This window comes from Tachysurus fulvidraco, chromosome 26 (genome assembly GCF_022655615.1).
Source record: "Tachysurus fulvidraco isolate hzauxx_2018 chromosome 26, HZAU_PFXX_2.0, whole genome shotgun sequence".
Classification (NCBI taxonomy): Eukaryota; Metazoa; Chordata; class Actinopteri; order Siluriformes; family Bagridae; genus Tachysurus; species Tachysurus fulvidraco.
The window spans coordinates 9817654-9836243 of record NC_062543.1 but is presented as its reverse complement, the minus strand read 5'-3'; the positions used below and the strand labels follow the sequence as shown (position 1 = coordinate 9836243).

Sequence of the window (18590 nt, the reverse complement as noted above, 5' to 3'; positions counted from 1 at the left end):
GCCATTAAACAACAGAAGAATTTTCAAAATAAAATAAAATATTTATTAAAATTTTCAAAATAAAAAGATGATGACAATAGAGGTGTAAAAAATATATATAGCAACCAGTTGGACAAAGTTGCACTGTTGCACTTATATGTGTACAGATCTCCTACCTTTCCACACAGGTAGACAATGTTAGTGTCTGGGTCATAGAAGGGAAGTAGAATGCCATTGCTGGTGTCCATCTCATGTACCGAAATTGGCTCATCCATGTTTTTCTGCAAGTTAGATGCAATGTTAATTGTCTATGCGTATGATAGGGCAAACATCTCATAAAATGACACCTAAAGTACACAATAGTTCATTCCTATTTAATGAACAAGTCTACGTTTGATCCAAGAATCATCTCTTATAACATCAAAATAAAACACTTCTTAGTGAGTGAGAAACAAACCTACCAATCAGTAGCACTTTTTAAGTTAATATGTAAAACACAATATCCAAGCAACCCTCACCCAAATAAAAGAGGCCGCCACCTCTCCTCTCCTCAGCCCCTGCCAAGATGACCAGTGATTCCTCACCAAGATAAGCAGTGACGATGACCTGGAGGTGTATCGGCAAATCATTGAGTGGGTCGCTATGAAGGAAGAGTGACCCGATGAAGAATGGAGTCACATCCTTGACCCCGTTTCTCTCTGGGTAGGCCCAGCTAGCCTACTATGCACTCTACTATGCTATGTGGCCGATCACCCATCAGCGCAAAAGCTTAGCACCACTAAAAAACCTACCACCACAGGACTAATCCCTGGGCCCAGATGGATGAAGCCAAGGCTTCAGTATCTGGGGTACCACATTAGCCAGGACCTATTTAAGCTGTAGGAGAAGAAAGAAGATGCTTTTCACAAGTAGCCCTATCCCACCCCCCAAAAAACAGTTACGTGCATTTTTGGGGTTGGTGGGTTATCATCAGTTTCTACCCTCTCCTCTAAAGCCTCCCCTCTTAGATCCCACCAAGAAAGACCAGCCAATACAGGTGCAGTGGTCCTAGCACAGGATGCCTTCACCAGCAAGCCGGTCCTGCAGAACCCTGACTTCAGCCTCCCCTTTCTCCTAGACACTGATGCATCAGACACAGGGCTGAGGGCCATCCTGTACTGGAGTTTTAATGAGGAGAAGCACTCTGTCCTCTATATCAGGTGTAAGCCAACCACACCAAGAAGAAATTCTGTTTACTGTCACAGGAGAATAAGAAGCCCTCACAATTAAGTGGGCCATAGATGATCTGTGATACTATGTGACCAGTCAGCATTTCACTTTGCTGACCAACCACATGCCTCTCAGGTTTATGCCCAGATACCAATGCAAAGGTAACTTGGAGGTTCCTTTCACAGCAGCACCCACAATCAGTTGCCTCTGAGCTGCTACTGTGATGGCAGAACATGCACCACCACTTATCAACGGCATCTTTCCACTCCTCGTGCAACTGCATGGGTGCTGACGGGACAACACCACTTCAGCGCCCACAGTATTGTAGACAGTCAAAAAGCACATGGCTGAGCAACACAAACTGAGTGTGACTAAAATGTCAGCCAATAAGAGTGCCGGCTACAATTATTCACCAGGAATCAGAAAGTGTGTTTCACAAAATGCAATGTTTTAAGTGAAGTAACACAAGTCCGTAAGTTGAAATACTAACACGTATCTATGCCTCTAGTTTTCAGAGACACTGGAGGAGTCCAAAGACAATGCACCCGGACTTTGCTGTGCCTCAACACCTCAGAGCACTCTGTCATCCATGACAATTTCACCTACCTGCACTTTCACTGCTGCATGTTTGCAAGTTACAGAATAAAAACTCTCACCTTTGCTCAATCCCTGTCTCCGGTGTGTCCGTGTTCATCCCTCACTTGATTCTTGACTCACTACATTACTATATGGTCAAAATAAAACCATGTAATCAATTCTAGTTTTAAATATATAATTTTTTCTGGAGGTTTTCAACTGTTCACTAAAATACAAAATTGCTTTTGAAATTTGTAATTTGTAGTCCTAAAGCTAACATATCATGTAATGACTGGCAGCAGCATTACATCTAAATCTGAGGACTGTCCTGAGTTCCAAGAGATGAGGACCCAAAGATGTATGCAATTGGATGGAATTAAGTGTAAATGGTGGAATTAAGATATCTGGGTTTCTACTTTGGCCAGAGAGCATATTATCCATTTGACAGAGCCATGCAAGTGAATTTTCTGCAAAGTAAAAGTGTTACAGCTACCTTCTCCTAACTTTCTCTTTTGTTCTGCAGACTGATCTGTCAGACAGAGGCCTGGGGTTTTATTTTGTCACAGATGGTTGACAGGGAGGAGCATACAGCTTAAGTAAATAAAAACAATCACTGGTTTATTTAGCCCCAGTCAGATACTGTAAACAGGATTTGAATTTGAGAATAACATAAATATGTAATAATGTACATATATTACATTATAATACACAGATTGTATAATCAATCTATGCTGTACATCAGAGAGGGGTGTCTCTCAGGCCTCACCGAGTTCCATAAGGCCAGTTGTCTCTCACTCATGCGGCTAAATCCAGTAGTGAAGATGTTGCCATCAGCAAGAAAGATTGCCCTCATAGGCCGTGCACCCTCATGAGCTTTATCTTTCTCCTGTAAAATACATAGAAAAAAGTAAGAATACACTAGAGACAAGAATTCCTACCCACTAAGCTATTTCATTTTTTCATCCCACTATTATTTTTTTCTGACAGTTACTCATATATTCTACATGTTCACAGAACAGTTCATGATCAAAAAAACTATAACTTTCCTTGTCACTTGGGTTGTACCATCAAGGGGCCATCTTTTGTACCTTGAAAAGTATGTGTTAATATTATTTAACGTATATAATTAGATTTTAAAGAGCACTGACGTACCTTTAAACCTGTATTCTAAAAGCTAAAAAGAGGTACACCACATCCATTTTCAAAAATGTTTTTCCTTACATGATGAAGGTACAAAAGATCCCAACAACATGGACAATAATATACTGGAGCAACGATCAACACAGTTAACTTTGTGCTACTAACTGCGGTGATCTTGGCCTTGCGCGGATCAATGACGCGCACTTTCTTGTCCTTGCAGGCGGTACAGATGAGGTTGCCATTGCGGTTCCAGCAAACACTGAAGACCATGTCTGGGTGCATGTCATCCAGTGTAATGAGTGCCTCACCAGTGCCGACGTTCCAAATTATAATCACATTATCACATCCTGAACAAAAAACAGCAGTTATGTTAATTTTGTTAAAATAGATGTACGTTTCAGTTACTGTAATAATAAGTATAAACATTACAAGATAATGTTTAGCAAAATACCAAAAATGTGTTGTCCTCCACACTCTCTTTCACTCACACACTACAGACAATTTTCCAGAGAAGCCAATCAACCTACCATGCATGTCTTTGGACTGGGGAAGGAAACCGGAGTACCCGGAGGAAACCCCCGAGGAAGAACATACTCCACACACACAAGGCGGAGGCAGGAATCGAACCCCCAACCCTGGAGGTGTGAGGCAAACGTGCTAACCCACTGTGCCCCCCTCCATCCATATTTTTGGAATGAAATTCTTTAGCTAATCAAAATAAGCAAACTTTTTACACTGTTCTTTCATTTAACTCAAACCTTTTAATGGACAGCATAGTCTGCATGAAAATATCCTCTGAGGCGACTGACACAGAGCTAACCTACACAAGGTGAAGACTGTGGGTCTTTGCCTGTTTATTACAGATGTGACCATAATACAAAAATTTGGACAACAGCCTTCTTTAGAGAACAGGCTTTTAACTTGAGCCATGCAACATTGCTTCACTGGGAGTAAATTGGATTGTGGGTGGAAATATGTAAAATCTAAATGTTTATTGACCTGCATGTAAACTGAAACTTGTAAGCAATTTCCAATAACAGAAACAGGAATGGACATGAGTTACATCTTAATCTTATACATTTCAACACCAGTCACTTATTCATTACTAGTCAATATTTTACATTAAGGTTAACATCATAATAATCTGAAATTTTTTTGGAAAAAGTCTAGTTTTTTGGCACAATATGACAGACACTGCTAATACGTCTCTTGCCATACTTTGGAGGAAAATTAAACAAGAAGGCAGGCTCATGACTAAGCTTTTAATTCAAAAGTCAGGGAGCAAAAATGCTTTTAGCTTCTGCTGCACAGATCTCTGTGAATTATTGTAGGACTGACAACTTGTACAATTAAATAATATAATCCTTTCATGTTACATGTTTATGTATAACATACCGTTATGGGAAAAATAAAGAATTTTCAGTCCAAGTTCAGTCCAAGGTTGGAATACTTAATGCTCAAATATATATTGTACCCAAGAGCTACATTGTGTGTCATAGGGGCCTATGTAAGCATGCCTCAACAAGCACTTCATACCGATGGGTGTGAGTGTGAAGGGACAGTAATCATTGAGACCGTACACTTCTTAGGCTCTGAGAAAATGGTGGTGGCCCTCAGGCATGTAGGAATGACAGCACTACAGAGGGAAATGTTGAACAGGTCAGTTCAACAGTTCAGTTGAACATCCCCTAGCTGCTTTGAACATTCTCTGGGTACTCTGCTAGGAATGTTGTCTGGTCCAGCAGACTTCTGTGGGCTGACTCTTCAGTCAACCTCTCTAAAGTTCACACACAACAGCCATGGTTAGACAGAGCAGCTGGTCTTTGGGAGAAGGAATGGTCTTCCTTGCTGCCACATTGTTCTTCACCTCAAGCCGAGGATAGAAGTAATTCGGCATATCTGGTAGGGAGGCATCAATGTCACAGGCAGGTAACCTTGTCCTGTAGTTAGTGATAGCCTGGATGAATTGCTACATGCACTGGGTGTCGCTGCTGTCACAAAGGTGGCAGTGACTTCTCTGGGCATGTGTGCACTTTGCTTCTCGATTGGCTCAGGACAGTTTGGACCTTGCTGTTCTTAAGGCCATGTTGTCACCTGCTCTGAAGGTGAAGTCTTTGGACTTCAGAAGCGCTTGCACCTTTGCAGTCATCCACGGTTTCTGGTTGCAGCACGTGGTGTCTTGGAGACAGTAACATCATCTATGCACTTGCCAAGGTAGCTGGTCATTCATCCTGTGTACTCCTCCAAGTTGGTGGAATCGCTGTTCAGGTTTCTGCCTCCCTGAACATGTCAGTGTGTTCAAAACAGCCCTGAAGGACAGAGATAGCTAGGTTTTCATCTGCTTCAGGATTGATTTAGAGTAATTGATGAGCACTGTTTGCTGCAATTTGCGTAACAGGGATATGGTCTGAGTAGCCACCATGGGCTTGGGGCTCTGCGGGGTATGTGCCTGGGGTGTTTGTGTAAATAGATCCTTTGTGTTTGCCCCTCTTTTAGAGTACCAATTTTAGATTTGCATGGTTGAAATCTCTGCTGATAACAATCTGTATGAGCATTCTACAGATTACTTATAGCCCCATAGAGTTCATGTGCCTCCTTGGCATTAATGCGCGGGGAATGTGTACTGCATCCAATGAAAACAGTGGTACATTCCCGGGGATTTGATCTGCATTTAAACATCACAATCACAACCACTCTGCTAGTTATGAACAGTAATTAGATACAAGCATAGAATTCTTGCACCATTCTGTGTTGATTTAGACACACAAGCCAGCTCTGTAGGCCTTACCCTTTGTGTTATAGACAAAACACTACAGACGTATATAGACAAATACAGTGTACCACATGCTTTCTGTAATGTTAATTGAATTGAGATGGGCTTCATTGTAATGTGATTTATAGAATATGTCTCAATATGTCTAACATTTAAAATGCAAACCTTTATGCCTGTTTTATTATGTAAAGTATAATTAAACAAAATGTAGATGTTGGATAATTGCACAGGCTGGGCCAATACTTGGTAGCGCATCTATTCGAGTTTCTCTTAGCTTTGGATGGAGATGGCAATTATCACATCTTGCTATAGACTGTTAAATGGACTGAGGTCTTTGACTCGGCCATTTTAACAAGTTCAGGTTCTTGGTTTTGAAACACTCAATTACTGCTTTGGCAGTCAGTACCTAAAGCCTGACCATTTTCTAAAGCTCATTTTCTGGGAGCTCCAGATGATGTAAAACAACTTTATGGAGATGCAGATTTCATTTTCCAACAGGACTTGGCACCTGCACACAATGCCAAAGCTACCAGTACCTGGTTTAAGGACCACGGGATCCCTGTTCTTAAATGGCCAGCAAACTTGCCTGACCTTAACCTTAATAGAAAATCTATGGGGTAATGTGAAGAGGAAGATGCGATATGCCAGACCTAACAATGCAGAAGAGCTGAAGGCCACTATTGCCCCTTTTATACTGAGGCAGTTTGAGTGCTGGTTCGGAGCCAGAGCCTAATTTAGAACCAGTTCTTTCTGTTTCGACCGCCAAAGCACCGGCTCCGAACCAGGAAAAGTGGTTCTTAAGTAGCATTAAAACGTTGCTGGTCTAGACTTAAGAACTGCTTGCGTCAGGAGCTGGGGGCGGAGCTACTGTTAGCGCATTTGATAATGTACCTAAAGTTTACTAATGTTTAAAACACTTTTACTTTACCGCAATATGATACATTATCAGCACACATGATAGTAGGTAGCTACATGCTAAGGCTAACTTTTTTCTGTGTTAATGATAAAATAACATTATATACTTTCTCGATTACAACCTCCGTTTATACAGATTACATGGAGCTGCACGTACACGTTGGATTCGCCGCGTTTGGATGCCAATGTAGGTTCACAAAGCCATGAGCATTAACAGTAAAGCAACATCCGCAATTGTTGTTGTGTTTGTGTTTGCCGCTGCTGCGCTAACGTTGCTGCACTAACGTTGCTGCGCTGGGTAACGTGAGACTCGGCTTTGTGATGGCTCTCTAGCCGGTGGAAAGGCAAACCGGTTCACCAGGTTCGCCAGTGGAACCAACTTTGAACCAACTGTAGTGCTAGCTCTGAACCAGCACTCAGTTCTTTTTGGTGGAAAAGAGGCATATCAGAGCAACCTGGGCTCTCATATCAATATTGCATAATATTGCCAACTGAAAGGTAGTCTGTGGCACTGATCGACTCCATGCCACGCCGCATTGCTGCAGTAATTCAGGCAAAAGGAGCCCCAACTAACTATTGAGTGCTGTACATGCTCATAATTTTCATGTTCATACCTTTCAGTTGGCCCACATTTCTAAACATCCTTTCTTTGTATTGGTCTTAAGTAATATTCTAATTTTCTGAGATACTGAATTTGGGATTTTCCTGAGTTGTCCGTTATAATCATCAAAATTAAAAGAAATAAACATTTGAAATATATCAGTCTGTGTGTAATGAATGAATATAATATACAAGTTTCACTTTTTGATTTGAATTAGTGAAATAAATCAACTTTTTGATGATATTCTAATTATATGACCAGTACCTGTAGTTCACTAAGATACATAGCCCAAACCTTTTCAAGAATGTGTTATGTCTAGGACATATTTGTATTGTTAACTGGTGTTAGAGTTGTGTTTTTGCTACCGTGTGTTCTTTTTCCCATGTTTATTTTTTGAGTCCTCCTGCCTGCCACTTAACAGGTAAGAGCTGATTGTCCACTCACAAGTGAAGCTGTATAAAGCCAAGGGGACTGTGCCAGAGAAGAGAGAGAAAGCAACAACTTCTGTCTTTGTCCTTCTCAGATTGTTGCTATAGCTGCTATCCTGGATGTTGAATGTGCTAGTTACTAATGTTACTAATGTGGTTAGAAAGGGAGTTAGGCGAGTGGTTGTTATTTACGGTTTTTTTGTCTTGTTTTGCTACTCATTTAACATAATTTTTATTATTATTACTGGTCTAATTTGTTAATATTATGCAATATTGATATTGCTCTTTTTGTAAATTGTTTGAAGGTACTATGTTTGGTGTTCAGACCGGTGCTCTTTGAAAATATCATTTAATTTCTTTTTTTGTGTTACTTCCACACATACACCTAGACTAAGGTGGGATGAAAAAAATGTAAATTCAAGACCTTTTCAAGTTTGAAAATTAAAATACAAAGGTCAATGAATACATGGTTTGCAAGGTTGATGTGGATAAACTTGAGAGGCCTTCACAGAGACCTTTTGTTAACCCCACACTCTTGGGATGATGTTCTACACTTTTGTCAGTCATTACTAAGAGACTAGATGTCTAAGTGCCATGAAAACACTGTTGGCTCATTGATAAGAGTACTTTTTAGGGCAAGTCTGGCATTTTCAGACAGGATTGTATCCTTCTTTGGAAGGTGCTGCTCTCATTTCCTGCAGCATAGTTTTACAGGCATAGTCAATCACTATTCAGTCACTATCCAGATCCAGGGCCAGGCAACAGATCAACAGGCTAAAACAAATGTTCCATTATACTCGTACAGTGTCAATTCCCTGAGCTAAATATAGACACAAATTTTCTAGGAATGTCTACATATCTTTATCAGCAGGGGTCAATCAGAATATTTATCCTTATGACAGACACACCCTTGATTTAATACTGATTAAATATAAAACCATTACCTCTACAGACCATTACTATTTAAAATGTCTTAGTCGTATGTGATTCGGCATGGGCATGTATGATTATTGATGATGTGACTGAGGCAAAAAAGAGCTATATTTTCTGCTCAGACTCATTCAAATGTTGCAAAAAAAACATTAATTTACTGAAGACATAACTAAAGGCAAAAAGACCAACAAAGGAGCAGCAAAAGTATTTGAATCTGAATTTTAAATACCAATCAATAGACATAACATTAAATAATTATTTAAAATGACATAAATTTACATTTTTATCCATGTTCTTTCCTTTGTTTTAAAATTGCTATGGGTAAGATTTAACTTAAGATTTTAAATTGCTAAGATTTACCTTATTCATACCTTAAGTTATTAGATTTTAAAATCTAAGAAACCTAAGAGTAAGCAGGGGGTGCAGGTGTCCCAAAAAAAAATGTCTGGTGAGTTTATGAAGTTAAAAGGGGTAAAAATTTTAAAAATATTTATAGAGATCATGAAGTAAATTCTGCGCTATTATTGCTACACTGAAACTATTAGGCTCTATCCTTTGTAATACCATTTCAGTCAACCAATTTCCCCCAAATCTTTCAAGATAACCAACTAAACTCTGTAAAGAAACTATAACTATGTTTTGTTAAGTCATGTAGGTTGCCTACCAGCACTGAGGAGAACGTTACGGGCTGTGGGGTGCCATGTCACAATGCCAACACGCTTGGAATGTCCCTCTAACACAACAACAGGCTCTGAAAGTGGAGTAGTGAGTCCATTCTCTGGGATCTGCCACACCTGAGGAGACAATAAATAGTGAGGTGTAGCACCATAACCCTTTTCACTCTGTACACCCTGGATTATGCTAAATCATACCATTATAGTACAATCTTCAGATCCACTGGCAATGACATGATCATTGTGAGGGCACCAGTCAATGTCCAGCACAGGGCCTGTGTGTCCACAGACAGTTGGGTAAGCCTTATCTATACGACCTGTCTGCAGAAGAAAGGGAGAATAATTATTTTTCCACAAGCAGTGCTCAACCACAATAGAGAAAAGAACATGCAACATGTGTCATAGGGACAAAGCCGGATCCAAAGGGATGCCGAATGACATCCTCAGCAGAGCAGGGTAGCGGAGTGGCATCCTCTGTTGAGAAAGGCTATCCTCAGTAAACAGGAAGAAGGTGGTGCTACATCAGTGGAGCAGGAAGGAGAAATACTGTAACCTTCTTTGAGAAACCAGGAGTTAGAATAAAGCACTCTACAAAACCAGAGGGGCAGACCAACCCACTTTCTGAAATCTAGAGGTGGTCACAGGACTGCTAGAAAGCCAGAATCACTCAGAAATACCAGCTGGTCAGTAACAAGTCAGCAAGCAGTTGTAGTCAGCAGGAGCTGTGATCACGTCATTCACAATGTTGAACTCAGGCTTAGTCTTGGCTATGGAGGCTGCTATTTCAGCTTCATGCTTGGGCTTGGCCATAGCCTTAATTCCCTCTCTGCTTCCTACTGTCCCTTCAGTGTTCCTACCACCCATTTTCCCTCAACTATTTAGTCTATATTTCACAGGTCCCTCCAGTTTTCTAGGGAAGGGTCGAACACAGGCAGCAGGAACACCTTTCTCAAAGGGCTGGAAAACTCAGGTGTGTTATCCAGGCTGTATTGTTCTTAGGCAGACTGTAAGTGCATTTATTTGCTTTGATGATAAGATGTGAAATAATAATAAAAAATAAAAAATGCAATCTTTTTCTCTATTTCTGCACTCCAGGATTTAAGAATTGGCAGTTATAGTAATAATGCTTTATGTTTTATAAAAGGTGTTTTCGAATATCCACAAAGTTAAGAAAAAGATGGTAGTTGAATGAGGACTTTTAGCAGTGGATTTTAGTTAACAAAAAATAAATGCAGAAAAAGGTATAAGGACTTTGTCATAGAATATATGATTTTTTCAGTATAATTCTTTTTAATAATGCAGAATTGCCATTCTTAACATTTTTAACTTGCAACACAAACTGAAACATTTTGAAGAATTTTGAAGAGCAAAATTTTGAAGAATTTTGGCCTTTTTCCAATTTTCAACTAAACCAGACTATGTGTGATTTTGAGTTGCCAAATGATAGGCTCATTGCTTAAATGACTGTATAAACAGTGATTATAGTGGCCTGTGAGTGTGTGTACATAATCCTGCAGATACAGGACACCAAATCTGGGCAATATTCTTTTCAGCCATCATAATAGGGAAAGTGTGCTCTTAGTGATTTAGACCATGGCATGATTACTGGTGCAAGAAAAGCTAGTTTTACTATTTCTATAACTGGTGACCTCCTGGGATTTAACTGTATAAGGGTCTATAGCATTTACCCAGAATGGTAAATGGGAAGGAAATACTCTGATGATGTGAGAAGTTAATGGAAAATGGCCAGACTGGTTTAAGCTCACAAAACGGCGTTTTGACTATAGTCTAGAAAGGTGGTGGTAGTGTAATTTTGTGGGGAATGTTTACTCTGCACAATTTGGGCCTCTTAATAGCAATCATGTTGTGGACCATGTGTATCGCTTCATCACCACAGTTTATACTTCTTCTTGCCATTATCACCCAGTATGATAATGCATTTCAAAAAGTAGAAGTCATCTAAAATTGGTTTTCCCATCACCAGATCTGAATCTAATACAACACTTCTGACAGGCGATTGAATTGGACCTTCGAGGCATGAAAGTGCACCTGAAAAATCTGATGGAATTGTGTGATTTTTTTTAAAGTGCATATTTAAGAAATACAGGTTAATATAAGTTACCTTTTGAAGAGGGAGGACAATAAAGGCTCCACCCCCACTGGCATCCACAATGATGGCAACGAATTTGGGGTTAACAGCACAAAAGGCACTGTCCCAGGTGACCCGTGACACCCTGATGTCATCATAACACTGATCATTTTTCACCGCCTGGCCAAAAACATGGCGGAATTTGCTCTGCCGAACCACACGCCTGATCATCTCTGAAGAAGAACAGATCAGAGAAAGCCATTTGACAGACATTAATGTTAACATTTGTTCACACTGGTTCTCAATGGATATTATTCGAGCAAGACAAAACTCTCACTTAGGCAAAGTGCAAAAAAAAGTATTTTCATATTTTTTGACAAATAGGTGAAATTAGAAATCTAAGGTGTACTATAACAGTTACTTCACTAGATTGGGGTGTCAAATTTATTGAAAAGGCCAGTGCGGGTTCGTAATTTAAACCAAGTATGAGACACACCAGATTCCATCTGTTGACCTACAGTACTCTAAGTTGTACAGACACCTGTGACATGTTAAATATCTGGCATGACTAAATAATTTTTTATTCAACTGACCACAATTTTGACTTCCGAAAAGGATGCAGTATCACAGCTTTAATTACAGCTTAATAACACAGTTAAGTCCATAAATATTTGGACAGTGATACTTTTGCAATTCTTCACCAGCACAATAGATTGTAGATGCACATGCATAGACAGTTCATCCATTTTCACAGGCTCAAATGTAATTGGACAATTGACTCATGGACTGGGGTCACCTGTTTCCTCATTATAAATTAAGGTCTGGAGTTTATTCTCAAGTGTTGAATTTGGTAGCTGTTCATAGAAACTCAAAATGCATTCAAAAAAGGTGCCAATGCAAGAAAAGGAGATCATTATAAGTTTGAAAAAAAAGGGGGAAAAAGCACATACTTTAAAGGACCAAGTCAATTATTTGGTATTTTTAAAGAAGGAATGCATTGGTGAGCTCAGCAACACCAAAGTCATAAAAAAAACCATGGAAATCAGTTGATTTATGGATGTTTGCTGAAATCATTTGCTGGTGAAGAAAAAGCCTTCACAACCTCCTCCCATGTCAAGAACACTCTGTATACATTGTCAAAGTTTACAATCATAAAATGTAAATACAGAGAGTTTATACCAAGATACAAACCACTAGTAACACTCAATAATAGACAAACCAGGATGAAGAAACAAAAAAAAAACATGCCTATTTTTGAAACAAGATTTTTGGGACAGATGAAACCAAGATTAACAGGCATCAAAGTAATAAGAAAAGAATATTATGGAGAAAAATAAAAAAGGGCTCATGAAACAGAGCATAACACATCATCTGTAAAACATGGTGGAGGCAGTGTTATGGCCTCCAATTGAACTGGTTACTGGTGTTTATTAATGATTTTGTCCTAATTACTTTTGGTCGTAATTCCTAAATTGTTAATGTGATATTTGCCTTTAACACCTGTAATTAAAGCTGAAAGTCTAGATTTCAATCACTTTTTGGTAGCTTTATTTAAAATCTACTGTGGTGGTGTACAGAGGCAACGTATAATGTACTGAAATGAGCTTTCTGTTTTACCATATGATCATTTAAGTGTGTAAATAAAAACCAGCCTATCATGTAGCTATATTGCAGTTCAATGTGATGCAGTAACAATGGAAAAATTGTTATAATGATTATAGAAATCTATAGAAGAATTTAGTATTATTTATTTAGTATCATTTACAAAAACCTAGTCTGTAAATTAACAAAAGTATGTTGACCAGTTTGTAGATAAATGTCGCTACAAATTTGTAATTATAACAATGGTAACTAAAACAATTATATGATATGCAATTGTGTATTATTGTAAATGCGTTTACACACGCCGACGTTTAAGTCAGTTCAGTGTTGTAATCTTCAGCCATGCTGCTGAGGTAAACTTGTACTGATGGTTTTTCCCCTCCCATGTCTTTTTTTAACCAATTCTGTTTAGCCTGCAAATCTGCCTTTGCTTCTGTGATGATGGCCCACTGCATTAACAATGATGCCTATCCCGATACACAGCTAGATTTCAGTCAGCATTGTTTATGAAAAAAAAATCGCTTTAAAGAAGGTGGCATTAAATTTGGTGGGGTTTACAAGCAAAACGAAAAGGCAAGCCAAAAAAAATCAAATGCTCTGCAATGTGCTGCTATTGTCCCTGAACTCAGATCTGTCTTTCTGCTATGAACAAACAAATGGATGCAGTAATTAGTATTTCCGTGTGTAAATGATAATATCGATCAGGTTGGCATTGCTCGTGTCTTTCTTATGTGGTTAGCTGACGATAAATAAAATTTCAGGACAGAAGATGGTGGAGAATAACCTGAATTAACGCGGCAATACACAAGCTATAAATAACAGTGTGCTACTAAAACGTGAAATGATTGCACTTATTACTGCACAAAATGCGGTTAATGATTTGAATAGCAAACGCCAGCTGGCCGTAACTGCAGCTGCTCATGTCCCGGTGCATTCATTGTAAATCAATGATGCCTGATAAATCAAGCGTTTATTGCTAAACATAATACCTTAAGATCATAATAGCTTACCTTTTATAGAAATGGTTCTTCTTCCGAAGCAGGTAATCAAAACATTGATATATCCTCCAGCCTAAATACTAAGGTGTTATTGCTGTTAGATGCAAAATCTAATCCCCTTCTTCTGTATCTGAATGAAATAGAGCAACGCCCTTTTTTGCTTCTCTACCCTTCCCCTCCTCCACAGTGATATGCACTATATTCCCGACCTCATCTTAAACACACGCTAGCAACACTAATACTCCCAAATGTTTAGAACAGAAAATGTTAAGCCACTAACTAAATAGTTGATTAATATGGTTAACCATAATCAAGTAGCAGACCCATTACCAGCAGATTCACTCTAATATTGTTTCACCTAGTACAGTCTTCTATTTGTCCCTCTGGGGAAACCCTGTCAAGTGGTACAGTACCTTGTAGAACAACTAATATTATTAAAAGTAATTAATAAATAAATTTGTTAATAGATAAGAGAACTCACTCCAGAGGGAATGCCAGTCCAAAACTGACACAAGCTTTATGGCAGAATGGGATGTGCTATAAGAGCTGCAAATTAATGTAGTACACCAGTTGCTTATTTGCTTTATGCTTAAGAGGAGCTGCACATTCAGGCCCATCTGAATTAAAAAGCCATGCTGAATTATACACCTGTGCAGAGAGAACTATGCTTGAGCAGGTCAGAAGTATATTGTCAGAAGTTCCTTTTAATGGGGTTAGAGGAGGGTGATTGGCTCCTATAAATGTTGGCTGCTGGACCCTAGACACTAGAATAGTGCATCACTCCTCTGCCAACCGAAACCGTGGGTGCAGTGCCATCATCCTGTCTTGTTGACCAATGCCATCTACAGTCACCCCAGTCCACAGCAGACCCACTAAGTGGTGGTTTGTACTGGTATATGTAGGTGTATACATCAGGACTTGATGGAGTCAGGCAGTGTGCAGACCCAGATTTACCAAAGCCTGATTCCATGCAAGGCGTCGGAAATGTGCCATCCACCTTGGAATTGGATATTCTTCTGCCCACAACACATGACTCTGACAAGGTGTGGGTATGTGAAAAGATGGTAGTACCTCCAGCTGGCAAGACCCAGGACAGTGTACATGGACAAATGGTAGGGCATGGGGCAGTGCTAACCTTTTGACATTTGGCTGTTGTTAAAGAACACCAACATCATATGTGCTGAGACACTAAAAATGGCAAGTCAGTTATGCAGTTTGTACCAAAATGCTGGGTGAAAATGAAATGAGTGGAAGGGGTTGCGTTTTTGTGCACAGACTGGGGGAGTGCGTAGTTTTATTACCTTAACTCCATCAGACAATGGAGAGAAGCAGTCCTTGTTGAAGCAGTTATGGCAGAGAGAGACAGGTGTCAGAGAGAGCTGAATGAACTATGATCCCAGACTCTTACCAGCCTAGAGGGCAGATGTTGCCAAATTGCAATTTGAGTTTTTGGATGTCATAACTGAAGAAAAAAATTGTGGTTCAGGACAAATTGTGAAAACGAGTCCACCATTGCACAGAACAGCTCCATGATGCTGGTACACCTATTTATTACACCACAGTTCTGTTTGATTAATGGCTCAGGTGTTATGACCCTATAGCTTATAAGCCACTGCACATTTATATAACATAATAACCTAATTGGGAGCAGCATTTGTAGCACATAAGGCAGGCTGGGCTCACAGTGAACTCAGTGATGTATATGATTCGAGGTGTCCTTTGCTACATAATCTTTCACAACTAAGGACATTAAAGTTTAGACAACCCTCTAGTGGCATGTTTGTAAACAGTGGAACCCAAAGAACCAAGAGAAACCCCACTCAACCACTGGAAGAGCATGCAAAACTCTGCACAGACATTAACCCAACTTCAAGATCAAATCAAGGACCCTGTAGCTGTGAGCAGCAGATCTATGCATGGCACCACCATGGCATGATGAGTGTTTTAAATTATTATTAAATAAAATAATTCAAATGTTTACAATTTGCAAACATTACAATATACCCAGTCACTCTTTAAAACAAACAAGGCTCCTAAATAAATCACATCACTACCTAAATTAGATATTAATGTTAACTTTGCTCTGATAGTTAGCAAACTACAAACAACATTACCTGACCAGTCATATGACATACTCTATATCCCAGTTCAAAATCAAGCACACCTGTTCATGATCATGAACACTTTTCAATAGTTTAATCAATAATCTAGTCAATCATTCTTTGGTCTTTGCATTTAATAAGTGATGCTTTGGACCATACTGTTCTGATTGACAATATGGTTCTATATACAGTACAGTAATTATCTAGAGTTACTCTAGTGTCCTAGTACATTGCATTCTGTTTGCTGATCAATGGTCCAAACTTGCTTTTCACGGTGAGTTTGTTCACCCATTTTAATTTTAAAATAATCATGTATTTGCTGTAGATGCAAACCTTGGGATGAAGGTTTGACATGTAAAGTTAGGCTTTTTTTTGCTTAAATGAAAGTTTATGAAGAGCAACAACAGCTGGGCATCATTCATGCTAGGCTTCATGAGCTGAAAAGCCAATTACAGCACAGCCTGTGAACTAATGAAAGAGTTTACCACAGGGAAAAAATGATTAATCTTGCCGATATTAATCTTTAATCGTGTTGCTCTAAGGATAAGCTCTGTCATGGGCCAACACAAAGTAGTCCCATGGATGTAGTCTGGATGTACCAGTAGGTGTTTAAACAGTTGTAGTCCAAACTAGAATGTTGTGCAAATTTTTGATTTCATTTGTTTTGGAGGCGTGGCTACACGTGACGTCACGTGACGTGACCAGAATACCCCTGGGGAAGTTCCCCTCATTGTGCTGAGTGTTTTGATATGTCACATGTCCATGTTGTGCAAATTTTTGATTTCGCTTGTTTTGGGGGCGGGGCTACACGTGACGTCACGTCACGTGACCAGAATGCCCGTGGGGCAGTTCCCCTCAATGTGCTGAGTGTTTTGATATATCACATGTCCATGTTGTGCAAATTTTTTATTTTGCTGGTTTTGGGGGCGGGGCTATACGTGACGTCACGTGACGTGACTATAATACCCGTGGGGCAGTTTCCCTCATTGTGCTAAGTGTTTTGATATGTCACATGTCCATGTTGTGCAAGTTTTTGATTTCGCTTGTTTTGGGGGCGTGGCTACACGTGACGTCACGTGACGTGACCAGAATACCCATGGGGCAGTTCCCCTCATTGGGCTGAGTGTTTTGATATGTCACATGTCCATGTTGTGTAAATTTTTGATTTCGCTTGTTTTGGGGGTGGGCTACACGTGACGTCATGTGGTGTCGAGTGACGTCACCAGAATACCCGGTGGGGTGCCAATTCTTTTGGCAAAAAGTGGCTACTGAGGGTTTGGACATTTCATGTCAATACTGCAGTCATTATGGGATTCTACTTATTATACTGCATAGAACAGTACATGCAATTCTTAATGTTGGATGTATTGTGTCTGTGAGAGCTTAGAGGACTTTTCGGAATTCCCCATTCAAGTCTATGGGATGTTCGATCGTCGACTTCGGGAAAACCGAAAATTCCGTCGGAACTCCGAAATAAAAACTTCGTCCGGAGTAAGGTCCTAAAGAACCTGTCCGAGTTCGGTGTAAATCGCTCGAAAACTTGCCGAGTTATAAACCTCAAAAGTTTATATTGGAAGTCTATGGGGAAAAAGGCCACTTTGAGCTTCCGTACCGGGAATGCCGGAATTCCGATCGCTTAAAAAAATAGAAGCAACAAACTTCAGACCAGGTTCTACGACATATCCGAATTTGGTGCATGTGGCTCAAACGCCCGGGCCGCATTTTTTTAATAAATTTTTGTCTAAGAATAATAATAATAACTAGATTTGTAAAGTTCGTCGCAACAAACTTTGATGTTGGCTTTGACGGTGCAAGTATTCGCAAAGGCCGGTGCATTTTGAGGGCGAGTGGACAGAAAGATTGTGAAAACTACTAGACCGCTAGGGTGCCAATACTTTTGATGGTGAGCGGACATGAGCATGTGGTGTGACCACAGACAACCCGTGGGGCAGTTCCCCTCATTGTGCTGAGTGTTTTGATATGTCACATGTCCATGTTGTGCAAATTTTTGATTTCGCTTGTTTTAGGGGCGGGGCTACACGTGACGTCACGTGACGTGACCAGAATACCGGTGGTGCAGTTCCCCTCATTGTGCTTAATGTTTTGATATGTCACATGTCCATGTTGTGCAAATTTTTAATTTTCACGTGTCGACACGTGGTGTCGAGTGACGTCACCAGAATACCCGGTGGAGTGCCAATACTTTTGGCAAAAAGTGGCTACTGAGGGTTTGGACATTTCATGTCAGTACTGCAGTCATTATGGGATTCTACTTATTATACTGCATAGAACAGTACATGCAGTACATCGAAAAGGCCGGGGCATTTTGGAGGCGAGTGGAAAGAAAGATTGAGAAAGCTACTAGACCGCTAGGGTGCCAATACTTTTGATGGTGAGCAGACATGAGCATGTGACGTGACCACAGACAACCCGTGGGGCAGTTTCCCTCATTGTGCTGAGTATTTTGATATGTCACATGTCCATGTTGTGCAAATTTTTGATTTCGCTTGTTTTGGGGACGGGGCTACACGTGACGTTACGTGACGTGACCAGAATACCCGTGGGGTAGTT

The 18590-nt window shown here is 39.9% G+C and overlaps 1 protein-coding gene across 2 annotated transcripts in view; it reads right to left on the bottom strand.

Moving 5' to 3' along the window:
- The window catches only part of LOC113656687 (coronin-1C-A-like), a 40671-nt gene that overhangs the window by 14880 nt on the left and 7201 nt on the right, over positions 1 to 18590 (bottom strand). The window contains exons 1-7 of one of the 2 annotated variants that reach the window (XM_027168033.2): positions 13930 to 14302; positions 11351 to 11550; positions 9427 to 9549; positions 9219 to 9348; positions 3070 to 3251; positions 2531 to 2650; positions 156 to 260 (exon numbers count right to left, since the gene is read on the bottom strand). In XM_027168033.2, coding sequence (XP_027023834.1) covers positions 156 to 260; positions 2531 to 2650; positions 3070 to 3251; positions 9219 to 9348; positions 9427 to 9549; positions 11351 to 11548 — 858 coding nt within the window. In that variant the 5' untranslated portion in view covers positions 11549 to 11550; positions 13930 to 14302. Of the gene's footprint in view, positions 1 to 155; positions 261 to 2530; positions 2651 to 3069; positions 3252 to 9218; positions 9349 to 9426; positions 9550 to 11350; positions 11551 to 13929; positions 14303 to 18590 lie in introns of those variants that run through there. The other variant, XM_047809518.1, reaches the window with a different exon arrangement.